This window comes from Chenopodium album, chromosome 26 (assembly GCF_948465745.1).
Source record: "Chenopodium album chromosome 26, dcCheAlbu1.1, whole genome shotgun sequence".
NCBI classification, from domain to species: Eukaryota; Viridiplantae; Streptophyta; class Magnoliopsida; order Caryophyllales; family Amaranthaceae; genus Chenopodium; species Chenopodium album.
The window spans coordinates 20,444,420-20,461,246 of NC_137859.1; the positions used below are offsets into that span (position 1 = coordinate 20,444,420).

The following is a 16,827-nucleotide window of genomic DNA, read 5'->3' on the forward strand; positions in this document are numbered from 1 at the left end:
GCCAAAAAAAAAATGATAATGGAGGTCGCCGGAGCTCCAATTTGGTCACAATCACTTGAACAGAAAAGGAAGGAGGTATCACAACAATTCTCTAAAAGGATGGAGGAATCCACGAAGAGAATTGTTGATAACCTTCAAAAAAATCTGGAGAAGATATTTGATGAAGCATTTTCTCGAATTAGAGTGGAGCTAAGTCTGATTCGGGAAGGGCTCAAGGAGGAAGAAAGTGAACTAAGTGATGAGAAGCAGTCAGCCACCACTGACCTTCCAAGCGGTGATGTAGAAATCATGATGGAGGAGACAGCCGATTTGGAGATGAGCAATTGTTGCTCTGCTGCCGACGGACGGCCTATTTGGTGGTTGTAGTGGTGCGGTAGTGGTGATGTCAGTTCGAGGACTGGTGAGATCGGAAATTCGGTTTAGTAATGCTAAGACAAGTAGATCGGGACATTCTCTGAGTGAATTTGTGTTTGGTACCAGTGGTGGTGGTGATTTTTTTGGGTGGCCCTTACAAAATTGACGGTGAAATTGGTTGCGGAGTTGAGGGTTTTGCAAGGAAACTCAAATATGGAGGAAGACTTGGCGATTTCGGGGATGGATTTACTGGTAGAGGTCCGTGGAAGGTACAAATATTGGAATATGGACTTATTAACTTAATGCCCAGTTTTTCTTCCTCAACACTCATAGCCCAATCTGTCCTTTACCATGCCAATTTTAATGTACATTGCATCTGTCCTTTACCGAGGACAAGAATCGTTGTCGAGGTCGGGAATCCAGTTCCGATTATAAACCACCTTGAGGACAAGGTGAAAGTTTGGGTGGCGGGTAATGCAAGGAATCAATATTTAGGGGAAGGGCACATTAGTCATAGTCTATTAGTAGTAACTTGGGGAATAAGCTAGAGGGTTGTTAGGGGGTATTTTCTATAAATAACTTCATTAGGAGGAATAATTAGGAGGAATAATCATCATGTTGAATATTGTTAAGAAGTTTGTTATTGGAGAGCACCTTCCTCTCGAAAGAAGGCCCATATTGTAAGTCACCTTGATTTGCAATACATCTATCTTTTGGCTGCCATTTTTACTCTGTTTTCTTAGCTTGGATTAGTATGTTCTGAGTTAATTCCTAGCACTATTGCATTGCTACCTCTTATTTACCAAGCTCTCCCTCACACAAAAGTACCCTAACAATTAAAGACTTTGTCAAGATGGCTTTCCCACACAAAAATCAGATGCCACACTTCTTAGTGGATCATTAAAGCTTTTGTCTTCTTGCTACTTCAACTGCTGCTGCTACTGTGCTTGTCTTGTGGTCTTGTGCTTGTTCCTCCTCTCATAAACCCGATGAAAGATTCTAGAATAGCCAAAGTGACCCTCCTTAAATCAGTTTATTGCATAATACTTTGGTAACTTAGCCTTTTTTCACCCTTTTCCTTTTTCTTCTATTAATAACATCACCAAGTATCTAGCTAGATTGGGTTATGGCACAGAGACGCAGAGTTAATAGAAAATATGAAAAAATTTGTTTGTAAGAAATAGACTGAAAGAGAGTACGAAAAGGAAATTATGGAAAGAGGAAAAGATGATCTAAAATGAAAATACCAATATATTATTAGCACTTAGCAGATAGATTCACACAATAACAAAGTACCAATCATGCTTGCAAATTGAAATGGTGATGGGATTCATCAGAATCTTAGCCATTCTAATGTATAGAAGATATCGTATGACAGAGTGTGCTGAAGGCAATTGATTACTGGTCTCCACATTTCTTACGGGTGCTTGCATCTCAAAGGTAATTTTTTTGTGAAATTGTGCTAGCAAGGGAAGTTGGTTTAGCAGATCTTCCAATATCCTCAAAAGAAATGGATATTATACAACTTACACATGGATCCATTACATGTAATAGACAATTATGCATTCATGATGGAAATAATGTCCACATACCAGCCACCTCTAGACACAGTGTCTTTCTGAAATGATAGCCCCCAGTCTTGCCTGTATCCCTCCATGTATAACTGAATTATCTTCAACCCTGCCTGTATCATCATTCATCAACATTAACTCAGAGTTATGCAAATAGAGACTTAAAGCCTATATCACATATGTTTATAACCTTGGGGGTAAACGTGGTTGAGGCCCCGGAAACAAAATTCAGTGCACCATATGATGAATGATCTGGATCTGCATAAACTTCTGAAAAAAATAATAACAGAACTTAGTTAGGTTCCTGGAACAGAAAATCATATTTGTAAAGTCTAAATGAAATAATTATCGAAGTAAATAAAATAGCCATTTCCTAATTTACCTGTGGCTAGACAAAGAACATTATTCAGAAACATATAAAATACCAAGAAGCATGGGCAAGTAAGAATAAAAAAAAAAAAAAAAAAAATTGAATTATATAATATTCATATCATACTAGACCATACAACAACAATAAAGCCTTAGTTCCAAAATGATTTGGGGTCGGCTCACATGAATCGTCATAAGGTTCCGGCAGACAGAGAATAAAGGACATGGAAAGATAACCAAGGGGTGTAAAGTAGGAATAAAGCATCCAAGTAAAATTTAAGAGAATTTTAAGAGTACCAAAAACAATTTTAAGAAGCTTTTAAAGGAGTTGTAAAAACGTGAGTAAAAAACATAATGGTTTGAAAAAACTTTAGCAAAAGAAACCAATAAATTATATAAAACACAAATTGAGTAAAATAATAAAAGCAAATGCTCAAGATAAAATAAACAAAAGTATATATACATTTATGACACGTCATTGACATGACTTTTCTCCCTCCACTCTGCCCTATTCAACACCACATATTCCTCAATCCCCAAAGCACTCATCACTCTCAATCACCCTCTTTCATGTTTTCTTATGTCTTCCCTTACCCCTCATGATCCCAACACTTTGTAACTCTTCAAGCCAACCGGAGCCAAACCAAGTGATTCTCCTTCATCTTGTACTCAATCAATGTAACCCTACTCTTTTCCTAATTATTTCACTTCTCATTCCTCAACGGGTCCTTTCTTATATGGCCACTCATCCATCGCAACATATGCATCTCCGCCACATCCATTTTATGCATGTGGGAATGCTTTATAGCCTAACAACATACTGTACCATATAACAAAGCAGGCCTTATTGTTTTCAGTAGAATTTACCCTTCAATCGTCAGAATCACATAAAAACCCCGTCGCACTCTTCCACTTCAACCCCCCCCCCCCCTTTGATCCTATGAGCTACATCTCCATCCTTTTCAATGATAGATCCTAGATATACTAGACCATATGATAAAAAATAAAAAATAAATAAATAAATTTCGGTAAGAGCAGAAAAGTTAGGTTAAAGTCAGAAAAAATAAGTTAATATCATATCACATTAGAAGAAATAAGTACAAATCTGATAAGACAATTTTACAGCACTTGTTAAGATGATGATTATGATATACTAGTCCATGTTTTTGAGATAGGGAAGTGAGCAGCAAATGTAGTGTCGGATTTTAGGGTTGTGTGGTGGATATAGTGGTGGGTGAGATTGTGGTTGATGCTCTAATGGGTCAATGCATAAAATTCTTGAAGGAAACTTCAAAGAGCCTGCGGTTGATGGACAAAGTAGGAGCTCACAATGGGCTATCAGCAGCTGGGAAAGGCATGAACATGGGCTTGTAGGTCAAGTGATGTGATGCATGAGTTGGAACGTGCATATACATGTAACTGTATCGCTTCAAAGGAAAAATGAAAAGAAGTATAAAAATAAAAACAAAATGGAAGCCGGTCCATTTTAGAATTAGGGTTATTTTTCATTTATAAAAGTAAAAACAAAAAAAGGCGGTGCGTTTGAAGTGTAACTAATTGATATTTATATAGATATCAAAAGGGACTAGTATTTAGAGACACTAAGAGAGAAATCAACCCTAAGACTCAAAGTGAGTTCAAACACTTGTATATGCACGACAGTAAAAACTTTAAGTAAAACACTTGTACACTTGTATGACAGTAAAAACTCCTCCAGTCTAATCTAAATATATACCGAAGTTTAATAGCCTTTTTGTCTCTAGAATACAAGAAAATTAAGTTCCAATGAAATTATTGACAAGATTACCAACCAGCCCATAAAAGGAGTGGAGAAATTTAAGCCCACGCCGGCAATTTTTAAGCCTTTTGCTACAGCTACTACATAAACTTTACCAGAGTAATGAGATGTTATCTCCTCTGGAACCATAATGCTTAAAATTGAACCAAGTTCAAATCAGATTAAAACCATCCCCTAAGCAAAATTAATAAATAAAGAGTACCTCATTCCCTGAATGAGATTAACATAACTCCAAATCTCAGAAGCAGAAAGAGAGAGAGAGAGAGAGAGAGGAAAAAAAAAATACACAGAACCTCCTCCAAATTTGGTCTGCTCATAAAAAGCTTTGGCCTGCATAATAAGTCTAGTTAGTGCAATGTGAGTAAAATAGAAATCAGAATCACACATTACAAAGAGATTGTGCAAAATACCTGATCAATGTTTCCTGGTCCAATCAAAATAAGTGCTATACCAGCTGCATCCATTTGTTCCTACCAAATTTCATAATAGCTTTAGCAACTAAAGACCATGAAGAAAATTCTCATGGTCACCATCCTTTCAAGAAGAGCAAAATAAAGGAAGATTAAGATGTATATAAACAGTTTAAACTTATGACTTATATGGATAAGGGAATAACAGATTCATTACCAAGTGTTGGGCATACTTGTCAGCAGGAACACCAAATATGGTCCCTCAATATGCATTCAAGAATTTCTAAGTATATATGCCATTTAAAAGAAATAAATTGACACAAGTAGAAAACATTCTAATCACAGATCATCCATCACCAAGCAAAGCGAAGTAAATATTCAATCATCTATTTAAGATCAAATAAGTACTGTTACACGTGACTGATGGTTGAGAACACTATAATAGGAAGATATGAAGTCCTCATAAAGATACAATAACAAATAAGAAAAATAACACAGGGCCCTAGAAGAATATAATCACATCCTACTAGCAACTCCTTCAGTCCCAAAGCCAAATATTTGTGAGAAACAAGTCAGAAGCTATCATGTCTTTCAGTGATGCTTTGTAAGAAACACAGCAGCTCATAACACTAACCCTCGAATAAAATCATTCCTGGGGCAAGGGGCAACTTTAATGCTATAAAAGCTTCAAATTTTATACAATGTTGATTTTGCCTCATAGTTTGCCATCCGAAAACTATCAAAATAACTATTATGTCGTGAACGGTGTCCCAGTCCCCATGTAATCCCATGTTTTAATATCAAGCCTGTTTCTGTTCTTCAATTCTTATGTTGCAGTGCAAGATTGAACCTTCGGGAATTCCTAGCGGCGGATTGCGACAAGAAAAATTATCAACAGTAAATAGCTCCCACTTTTTGATACCGCACTTATCTAAAGCACTATCTAATCTAGGTCCTTCCGCCTCACTAGGGAATCTTCCGTCCGGACTAACAAGAACTGCCCCTGTGTACGATTGTCCTGCAACTCGAGCAGCTCCGTGATAATGAAACAATCCCCAGCTAAGATCATCAACAACATCCACAATTGTCCAGGACTCATTTGAGACAACACCGTTATCCAAAACGCTGAAGAAAAATTTACCTGGAACTGGGCCTCTCTTCACCCGATATTTTCTCCTTCTCCACACAATTTTTCCATCCAAGGTTTTGACTTGAAATATTGGCTCGTACCAAAAAGAACCTTTGGCCTTTCCCCTATAGAAGAGTTGGTACTGACAAGGAAATTGATCATAAGCAGGATTTTGTCCTGCCACAACACGCCAACTCCAATCCATACTCCCAAGCCAGCCGACAAAGAGATCTTCAGCAGTCTCTTGGCACAGTTCAGATCCTCGAAACTTGGCCATAGGAGGTACGTATGGCTTGTCAGGAATTTTGGCATCTAGTTGCAAACAATTATGTTTTTGTAATACACAAAGGGAAAATGCTTCAAGCTGTGGACTTTCATACGAAGCAATGCAGCGATAATTGCAAACCTGATCCACGGGACTGCACTTATTCAAGCATTGAAGGGCATTCCTACAGGCAGGGTCTAACAAGCAATTCAGAATCTGGGGTCCACAGTTTTTTACCATGCAACTGAGTGTAGAAAACCCCTTGGATCTCAAATTCTTCAAAACAGAAACTGGCTTTAAATAAGCATTGATTATGACCAATAAGGAAAATCTAATGTCATCTGAATTATGTCGTTCCCAAGCTTCAGTAACAGTTTTCACTACCTCAGTTTTCTCATTCACTTTCTTAGATTCTGAAAAGCCTATTAATATGTCAAGCATCTTCCCTTCGGTTCCACTGCTAACAGGGGAGCCTCCTAGTTTATTTACTAACACAGTAGAGGACTCGAAACATATAACATTTGGGACGTTGTGAGCATGATTGTGAATCCACTTTACTGATTCTTGATTGGTTACAGAAACAACCAACAGTATATCAGCATGCATAAGCTCCTTCTTAAGGTTTTCAGCCATACTTTCACTGGAATGACAGAAGCTATCACTAAAGACAAGCATTTCAATCTCTTCATCAACCCACTTCAATCTTTCTGCCTGCTCAAAGATTAGATGAGAAGAAAATTTCATCCAATTGTGCAACATCCTTAAAAGAAAACAGGCCTTGTGCCACACTCAGAATCCAAGTATTAATATAATCATTCCAAATTACTTACAGTGTGAAGCAGAACATCTTGCCAAGGAGCAGATTTAAGAGGACTGATGCTGCCATCTTCATAAATGCTCACTATTTTTACAGGAAGCGGTGGTGTCACTTCCTCCTGTAGCTCTGAATCAGGCACCCAACATCTACACGAACATGTAGTACCACTCTGAGTGATTGTTCGAGTTTGAGCTGATGGTATTGAATATTTACCAACAAATTCACTCCAACTGGCATTTGGTTTAGCAAAACATATGGTATTGCAACTTCTGGATCTCTGTGATATGATAAGTAATTGGTAAAAAACAAAGCCCAAGTTATTACTGACATTCATAAGGATTTTTTTTCGGTAAATGGGCCTCCCATCAGTGGTCCAAGGAGAATATCAATTTGAGCTCAATTGGTGGAACTGAAACTTCCGTTCGGGTTTTTCTTATATTAGGGAGTGAAAGTGGGAGATGGTGAGAAGAAGGAATTACATTAACATGAAATAAATTTTATCAATCATGAAAGATACATGCCACTACTTCACTAAATTAAATAGAGCACACAAGAAAAGGGAGGCCATGGTCTTCATTAGTCCTGGTTTGTATGTATATTAATTATGTAAAAACATGCACCAAGTTAATGATGTTACTGTAGTTTGTTAGTTTGCTTCCACAATACATTTGTCAGTATAGATAGCAACAGCTGATAGTCTTGTACATGAAGTGGTTCAGCAACATATATCCATTTCATTCATACACAAATGAAAAGATTGTTCTGTGTTAGAGAATAATACATAATTAATTACATTAGCTATGCAACCTTTCTTGGACAACAGCACAAAGAGCCATAACTCACTTTTTAAAAGCTTGTTCAAATTCTAAATGTTCCCATGAAACCCCCATATATGCCATATCACACATTCTTACCTACTGGCCAATGGCCAAAGCATCAAAGCAACTTCTAGTAACAATCAGAATACATGACTGACCTATCTGATGTGCTATATATTCTCGATTTCAAATACAACTTGTAGGCTAGCAAATAAACAAAGCCAATAAATTGCAGCCTTATTTTTCAGTGGGCCCAACAAGAAGCCTTTCTCTTCGGTAAAGCAGAATATTGGTTTTAATTTTACCCATGGTGGAAAAAGGTTTCAAAAACTGAATTCTTATGATGTTTCTGATTTTATTGCTACTATAAACTCATTTACCTTTCCGGAAATGAGAGCCAGCCATATCCCACGTTGTCACTAAAAAAAAATTGTTGTTCGGTGGCACATTACATTAGAACCTTATTATGAATTTAATGTTCTAATAATGAAATTGCAATGTAAGGAAAGATCAGTTGTTCATTACGTGTTCCTTAGTAATGATTTGTGCTGGGAAATGCAACACTCATCACCTTTTCCATGTAGAAATTTTCTTTAAAAAAATAAAAAATAAAATAAAATAAACTTTGAGGTTGTTTAGTTATACATATGGTGAGTTTATGATAATCCAGAACATGTAAGTTATGGTACTTTCAGCCTAAAATAAAGGAAGTCACTGACTTGGACACATCTTTTCACTATCAAAAGTGCAGCTTTTAGTCCTATTAAAATTGTTTTCCACGTTTCATTCACCCAATTTTAAGTAAAAGTCAATATTGTAAGATCTAAGAAGGTCATTGGACAAGGATAAAACCAGGGAACCATCAATTTTCTTTTAATTTTTTTCCACTTGATAGGGATTTGCATAAATCTAGTTGCAGAAACCAGCTTTATTTGCAAAAACATTTCCTACTGAGTGATTTTTTTTAATTAAAAGACAAACCAGCATATAGTCAACTCGATTAGTTTAGGAAGTTTCTGTATGTTATTTTCGTAACTATATAAGTAGACTACCTGTGCCTTGTCTTCTCTTTGCTTATCCATCAAGGAAAAACATTTCACCAACTTAGAACAAAAAACATAACTTCTAAACCTCGATTAATTCCATTACTATTAGTCAAGCACATGAGCCAACTCAGTATAAGAAAGCATCCCAAATCCATCTCTACAAAAAGCTATGGCCAAGATGTTGGAAGCTTAAAATCCCACCGAATATGGACCTGATTTCCCCCAAAAAAAAACCTCAAAGACTGTACATAGGTCCACATATTAAACTGAAACAAATGGCAGTTGAAAGATGCAAAAATTAGAAATTATCTTGAAAGTAAGGGTTAAACTACGTCAGGAATTTTCTCAGAACAATTCAAGTTAAAGGGAATATGATTGTTACAGAAACACAAACAGGGCCAAAATATACATCATGGAATATGAGGTGAACGCAAAAGTACCAGCAGCTCTTTCAGGCTCAGGTAGTCCAATACAATAAAAAAGCTAAGATAATCCATGTAAGGCTTTGAAACAAGCAACACAACAATCGCACTTAAAAATTTTTGGTTTCCTCATTTCCTTCAACTACACTCAGGCTAAGGATGTCAACTCTAAACCTATAATTCCTTGAGTGGACAAAAATCAGCAACTATACAAACATATACTGTGTAGTACAAAGCAATGAGGAATTAGTGGCTGAAATCACTAATTTTAAACTGATAGCTCAAGGAACTCGCTATCGTCTGGCTCTTGTTTCTCTTCATTTTTGAAATCCTTCAATCCAAGGGCCAAGAAGAAAAACCCTGTATTTCACGATAAACAAAAGATACAAAGTCCTACAGTCACTTCACTAGTGATAAATAAATTGGTTTGCTGACGACCTTATCGGCAAACACATACCCCTGAGCGTTGCTCAGATATGTTACAAGAGAGTTGAGGGAATTATATAGGACAATATAGTGTAAACCCTGAGGCTCTAGATTGAGGAGAGTGTTAAACAGCAAACTTTCAACAGCATCTATGACCGCTATTTAATCTAAAGATTTTGTAGTAATTTTTTACTTTTGGGGCTTCTATACAATCCACAGTTGAGATAGTCTAGTTCTTTTTTCATATACACGTATTTTTTGTAACGGAAATCAGCAATAAGGAATCTAATATTTTGTACAAATGCAAGGCCATGTCATGTTACCTTCTTGGAAGCAAGATAATCTGCCCGCTTGCGGCAAAATACACATCTGCAACCAACCAACAAACATAAGAACAGGCTATCACATGCAACGGAAAGAAGCAGTACATTTTTTTTTTTTCAAATAGTACTTCATCCATCCTGATTTTAAATTCCTGAATAAAAAGTCAAAATTTAAAAGTCGAAAATTGTGATCATTGACCATCTATATCTAAAGCAAGCTACGAAGGACACTGATATCATGCCCCCCAATACTTTAGTAATCTAGCTATTCGTCATTTACAATTCAGCCCGAAAACATGAACAGCTCTTATGATAAGCACTCTAACTCTAACCCTTGCTGCTACCTTATTTTCTTAACTTTTGAGTATTACTTTTGCATATTACTTATTATACTCAGCATATAGATAGTTCATGAATGTTGCAAGCAATTTGGAAAAGAAATATACACAATATCTACAGTAAGATAGCATAATCCACATAAATAATAAAAATTCAAATTTTTAAAGATATAAATTCGCAAGATGAAAAAATAATAATAATATTACCCAAAATGCCGAGCAAAAGCAACCACAGCTTTCCTATCCTTCCATAAATCAGAAATTGGAATTCCATTTCCATTCAAATCAAAAACTAGTGCTTTATCCAACAAAGAGAGATTGCTTTCACCACCAACGAGTGCCCCAACTCCTGCAACAAATCAAAATTTAAAATATGTAAATACCCCTATAAAAATAACAATTTAAATTGCTTAAGTTTGTATAAATATATCAAATTCGACCCAAAATTCCAAGAAACATAAAATAATCAAATTAAAAAATAAAAATAAAAATAAAAAATTACCTTGGGAGCTAGAAACGGCGGGAACAGTGAGAAGACGGGAAGAAGGCTTAGATTGAGTGAGGGGTTTGTATAAAGGGGAGAAGCCATTGATAATAGAGATTTGAGCTTGTTTTTGGAGGAAGATCGGTGAAGTGTAATTTGTGATTTTATTTGCTTGAATTGAAAATGAGGGTGCGGTAGTTGAGAGCGCCATGTTCATAATCTCTCCGAAGTGATAAATCAATTTTAGTACGAGTATTTTATTATTGCACTCCGATATGATGGGACATCCGTTTAGCGTAATTGTAAAATGACACGCTCCGGGTTTTCATTTCACAAGTTTTGGTTAGGGACTTAGGGTGGATCGATATCCAATCCGAAATATTTGATAGGAAATTTTGACATTTGCTACCACTAAAAACACCGTGCTTCACATTTGCTACCGGTTTAATTTTTTTTTTTTACTTTACTACCACCCAAATCAGTAGCGCCGGTAATTCAACACCAAAACCACCTCGCAATCAGTAGCGCCGGCCAAATTCTCACGCCACAACACTCAATCACCCACCGCCAAACCGCACCACCCTGCAATCAGCCACCACGACACTTAACCACCAGTCGAACCCAGAAAACAGCAGCCCCCAAGAAGCCTCAATTTAGCCCGATTTCAAATTGGATTTTGTGTGTTTGGGTTCTGCGTTTCATAGATAAAGGGGTGGCCTGAGTTTCGGGGCTGGGGAGAGTGAGGAGCGTCAAGGAAGTGGTGTGGATGGTATGGTCGAAAATTGGAAAACGGAAGGGAGGAGGAAGGGGAGGTTTCGGGCTAGGGTTTAACTGTTTAAGGTTAGGGATGGTGGTTTTGGGTGGGGGAAGGGAGTGAGTGGGGTCTCCGGCGCCGGCCGAAGCTTTGGGCGCCGGGCGCCGGCAGGGGGGAGGGGTGGCTGACGGGAGGGGGCAAGCTATTAATGGTGGCTGGTTTCTTTTTCTTTTTCTATTTTTTTTTATTAAATTTTTTTTTTTAATAAACTTAACGGAACTCTAACTGATTCCGTTAAGTGGTAGTTATTTTTAACAAACTCTGATTTGGGTGGTAGTAAATTAAAAAAAAAAAAAAAATTAAACCGGTAGCAAAGGTGATGCATGGTGTTTTTAGTGGTAGCAAATGTCAAATTTTCCTATTTGATATTATTGACCCTAAATTTTGATGATGACTTAAAGGAACCTAAGCAAATTTATAACAGTTTAATTTTTTATATTAGTTGTGATTGATGACACGTGTTTTGGGTGTTTTTGTCCTTTGGGAGAGTTACGGCTCGAAGATCGGTCCGGCGCGGTCTGTACCTGCAAAACAAAACAACGGAGACTCCTGGCGGTTGGAATTCCGCTTCCGACGATTAAGTTAAAATTCATAGAAGAATGTGAAAAGATGCGGAAAGTAAAGTAAGATTTTCTCGGATTCCGAGATCAGATGTTTACTCTGATGTGAGATAATCTATGGTAGTAATCAATGATTGAACATGTCCCCAAAATGGGGATATCTCCCTATTTATAAGGTCGTTGGGAAAAGTGCCCTCTCTTAGGTCACTCTGACCTAGATTTGGTGGGCTGTGCCGTTTTTGCGGCTTTCTCAACGGTTATCTGAGGCTGACACGTGTTAGCTGATGAGTGGCCCATGTGGACCTTCCTAGGCTTGACACGTGCCCCTCTCTGCTTTGTCCACATTTCTAGGGAATTTTTACCTTAAATATTTGCCCCTCACAAAGGTCACATGGCAAACCACGTGGCGGCTGTGATACATGCCTTCTTGTGAGTGGTGAACAGTAAAAAGATTGTTCAACTTCTGGGGTGTGACAAGGATGCCCCCCCATTTACCCCTTTATAAATAGAATTTACTCCTCCCCACTTTCTCTCACTTTGTTTGACTTATTCAATTTTTTTTTAGAGAGAGAGAGAGAAGGGATTTTCTAAAAAGAGAGACTTTGCCCCCGCCTGTTGCTGAATTTTCAAGTTTTCCGTCTGCTATTTAGGTGGACACAATTGGTCACCGTTTGCAGTTTTAGAGTTCAGAATTTTAAGCAGTGGTGTAACACCCCAAAAATTCTCCCTTTTTCAAACCACTTACTTAAAATAAAATAGTGGAGAACCATTGACATATTACCGCCACGTGTTAAAACGTTAAGGCTTTATCAAAGTATCGCAGCGGAAAATCAAACATAAGTCTTTAAAATAACATAGTTTAGGAAATTAATAAGTCAAAGCTTACAAATTGGAACCCCAAAGGCCCTTATTTAAAACCAAATCAATATTAAAAATCCAAAACATAAATGAAATTGCAAAAAATAAATAAGTTTGACACAAAGAACGAATACGCTTAATCACACCAATCCTTTGACAATGCGTATGTCAAATCCCCGAACTTCACATCATCAAGCTAACCTGTGCAACACTGCTCCCCAATAATACAAGTGTAATAATTGGATCATCACAGGATCATTGAAAGGCGAAGGCCATGACCAAAAGAAAGACACACACACAAAAGCACGCAATCAGCAAAGCTGAGTACATACAAGCTACAACGCACAAAACCTAGCATGCTCAACTTATTACAGTAAATAAACATACAGCACGAATTCATTTATCAAGACTCCACACTTAGACAATTCAATTGACTAAACATACTTACTAATTAATTCCAAACACTTGACTCTATATTTAATTTAATTAATTTAGTTTGGAGTAAGCAATAGACCAGGTTGTCCAATCCACCAAATCAATTTGGTCCCAAATGACCATTTAAAATAAAGTTTAGTGCGATGCAAGAATGGGCGCGACTCCATTCTCACAAAGTTAGTCTAGGATCCCATCTAACTTTCATTATAAAATAAAATGTAAATACCAAAAGAGAAGAGGACATGTTGATCAAACAAGCCTCGAAAAGCCACGGGCTACCACCGTGTACCCCAACCCATAATTGTCAATACTCTAAAAGTGCACGCTTTCCAGAGTTTTATTGCTCATCCTGTTTCACTTTACGTGATTACAATTTTAATTAAAAGCCGACTCAATCAAGAAGACCATACATAACAATCATACATCAATTCATTTTCAATCTTATTTAGGACAATGGTGATCACATCACAAATTGACCTTTAATTCCATTAAACTTCTAAATTATCCAAAATTGTTGAACATAGTTAACCCACCTAGCCATTTCGGCTTAATCCACCTTTACTCAACATACTAACAAGTTATGATTGATTGATAAATAAATAAATAATAACATTGTGGAATAATTAATAAATTCATTCCACTTAAACCATTCAATTTCAATCCTTTAATAATCCAAGTGTGGTTAACAAACAAATCCATTAAAATATGTTTGTATCAACATTCCATACAAACAATTAATCCAATATAATTCAACATACTTGCATCGATAATTCCATACAAGAATAATTAATTCACCAAAACATGTCTCATAACATAAATACATGAATTAATTAAATATATAACCAAACAATTTCCATCCAAGTGTTCTCTAATCATAAAACTAAGTTCTTTCCTTTTGGTACCTAAACATGATACTACTTTCAACGAAGTAAACATGTACGTACCTCGTATAAACAATCCTTTGCGCCACTTTTATATACTTAAAAGTCTCCTAGAGAAAAATTACCTCCTAGAAAACAACCAATAATCACAAATTAATACTTACAAAAATTTCCAGCAATATAATTTACATTAAAAGTCCTTAAAACTTCATTAAAAACATGTTTTTATGGTTAATTATGCATTAGAAATCCAATAGGAACAAAAGCCCCAAATTAATTGCTCATTAGAACCCTAAAATCCCAATTTCAATAAATTAAACCCTAGGTTTTAAAATTATAAAATCTGAAAATTTATAGCATAATTAAAATCTGAAATTATTAACTTACAACATCAAAAACATGATTTTGATACTAAAAATATAATCTTTATACTACAAAAACAAAACCCAAAACAAATACATATAAAATTATACAAAATAATAAAAATAAAAAGGATGAAGAAGAAGTAGAGGCCACGTGGGCCAGCTGCTGGTGTAACACCCTAATAATTCTCTCCTTAAACCTGTGAATACTCTGAACAAAATTCATGAGAATTACTGACGTGCTACCGCCACGTGTTCAAATGTTAAGGCTATATCAGAAATTAGCAGCGAAATACTAAATCATTTATAAATAAATTTCAAAACCAACGAATAAAACCAAATTAAGTGCTACAAGTTGGAACCATTAAGGCCCTTATTCAAAATCCAAACTAGTAGAAGTAGAACAAAATAAAATCGAGTTTAAAATAAATTCAAACCTATTAAAAGAAATAAACTGCGAACAACAAACAACTCTCCACTCAAAAATCCCATAACCCTGATGCGGATGCTGCATGTGTAAGAACCTGTGGTTAATCTGCTCCCCAATATTACAAGTGTAACAATTGGATCGTCACAAGGTCATTGAAAGGCGAAGGCCATGACCAAGGAAAGACACACACAAAAGCAAGCAATCAGCAAAGCTGAGTACATACAAGCTGCGGAACAAATTAAGAAATACCTAACATGCTACTAATAATCAATCATCATGCAGCATTAAATTATAGACTCAACACACGACTCGATATCAATTTACTAGGACTTCACTAATTAATAGTAGTTAACTCGTTTTATATCATTCATTGGATTAAGCAATAGACAAGGTTGTCCAACCCATGCTCCATTTGGAACATCAATAAAGAAAACCCCATGCCTCCTTTCGGAAACATCAATAAACATCCAACGACCACGGGCGCGACTCCGTGACCGTAGTTAGTATGAGATCTCACCTAACTCCTAGTTTTAAGAAAAATATTTGAAATAAGAGACTCGTAGATCAGACGGCCTCGAGAAAAGTACACGGCTAATACCCCATGTACCCCAACCCCTGATTGTCATTACTCCAGAAGTGCACCAATCCAGAGTTTTATTGCTCATCCATCTTGCACTTTACGTGATTTACAGGTTTAGACTTGGTGTTGACTCATATGCAAACAATACAATCAATCCAATATCAATCCAATCAAAGTACAACAAGTTTCCAATTTCATTTCTTGATTTATGAGTGACAAGCAACATTTATTATTTATTCCTTTACCTACCTCGGTGTATAAACACCTTGAGTGCATAGGGCACCCCAAATCCTTAACCTTGTCTTATAAGACTTGAATTCTTCCTTTACTCATCCTATTTCAATAATCATGAATGAGTAATAAATAAATCATTCCACATACTTACATACCTTTGCCTCTAATTGCACCTTGCAAAGTTAATACATAAATAATATTTGCCACGTAAAATAGTGCACATCATTCGGAAATTACAATGTATAACCAAACAGTTATTCCCAGTCTTCTCTATACATGATACTAATTAAGTTCTTGTTTCGTTCCCAAACATGTTTCTAAAGGCAAGGTTTCGTAACTCGTACATACCTTGAGTAAACAAATTGGTTGGCCACTTAACTAACTAGAAATCACCTTCTATAAAGTCCTCTCCTAAACCAAACAATAAGATTTCAATCAATACCCAAACAACCAAATTTACAGCAATACCAAACTACTTTAAAACCCCCTAAACCATTGAAATAATGCCTTTAAATTACTCACAATAGTCAAAGTTAATATTCCAATAGTTCAACTATAAGTTTATATGTTAAAATCATGAAAATATAGCTTATAACATAAAATTCCAGCAACTTTAAGGTACGGATTATAATCTGAAAATTTAGTTAAAGGTTATAAAACAAACTCATAAACATCTCTACTTGAAATAATCATTATATAGTAGGTTAGTATGTCGAAAACCTAAAAATTCATCATAAAACCATGATTTAAAACCTTTAAAACCAAGACGAAAAATCTGAAAATTTAATTTAATAATAGAATGTATGAATGCAACAATCTAAACTTGAAATACATAATTAGAATTCAATTAGTTTCATAAAAACTTAACCAAACCATCAAATTTCACAATTTAAACCCTAAAATATACATTATTCAAATCTGAAAATTAATTTATAATCAAAATAATTGAACTTTAGCATAATTTACACATAATATAATTAAATAACTTAATTAGCACGTTTTAAACCCTAAAACCACGAAAAATCAACATTTAAACCCTTAATTTTTAATTAAACCAAATCTGAAATTTTATTCAATAAATTAAACATGATAAAACTCATAAA

At 35.8% G+C, this 16,827-nt stretch overlaps 1 protein-coding gene across 1 annotated transcript; it reads right to left on the bottom strand.

Moving 5' to 3' along the window:
* Positions 1–4,861: 4,861 nt before the first annotated feature.
* Positions 4,862–10,884, bottom strand: LOC145618688 (uncharacterized). The gene is made up of 5 exons (XM_081673464.1): positions 10,589–10,884; positions 10,294–10,435; positions 9,749–9,794; positions 6,727–6,990; positions 4,862–6,607 (listed from the first exon to the last, which is right to left on the bottom strand). The coding sequence occupies exons 1-5, from the start codon at positions 10,785–10,787 to the stop codon at positions 5,303–5,305; spliced, it is 1,956 nt and encodes a 651-aa protein (XP_081529590.1). The 5' UTR covers positions 10,788–10,884; the 3' UTR covers positions 4,862–5,302.
* Between the last annotated feature and the right edge of the window lie 5,943 nt (positions 10,885–16,827).

What these genes read in the sequence shown, in the direction of transcription:
- LOC145618688 (XM_081673464.1), bottom strand. Translation starts at nt 10,787, where the DNA reads ATGAACATGGCGCTCTCAACTACCGCACCCTCATTTTCAATTCAAGCA. An exon ending in GCTTTTGCTCGGCATTTTGG is followed by an intron (nt 9,795 to 10,293) that starts GTAATATTATTA and finishes GGTTGGTTGCAG; the next exon opens with ATGTGTATTTTGCCGCAAGC. An exon ending in AAGATGTTCTGCTTCACACT is followed by an intron (nt 6,608 to 6,726) that starts GTAAGTAATTTG and finishes ATCTTTGAGCAG; the next exon opens with GCAGAAAGATTGAAGTGGGT.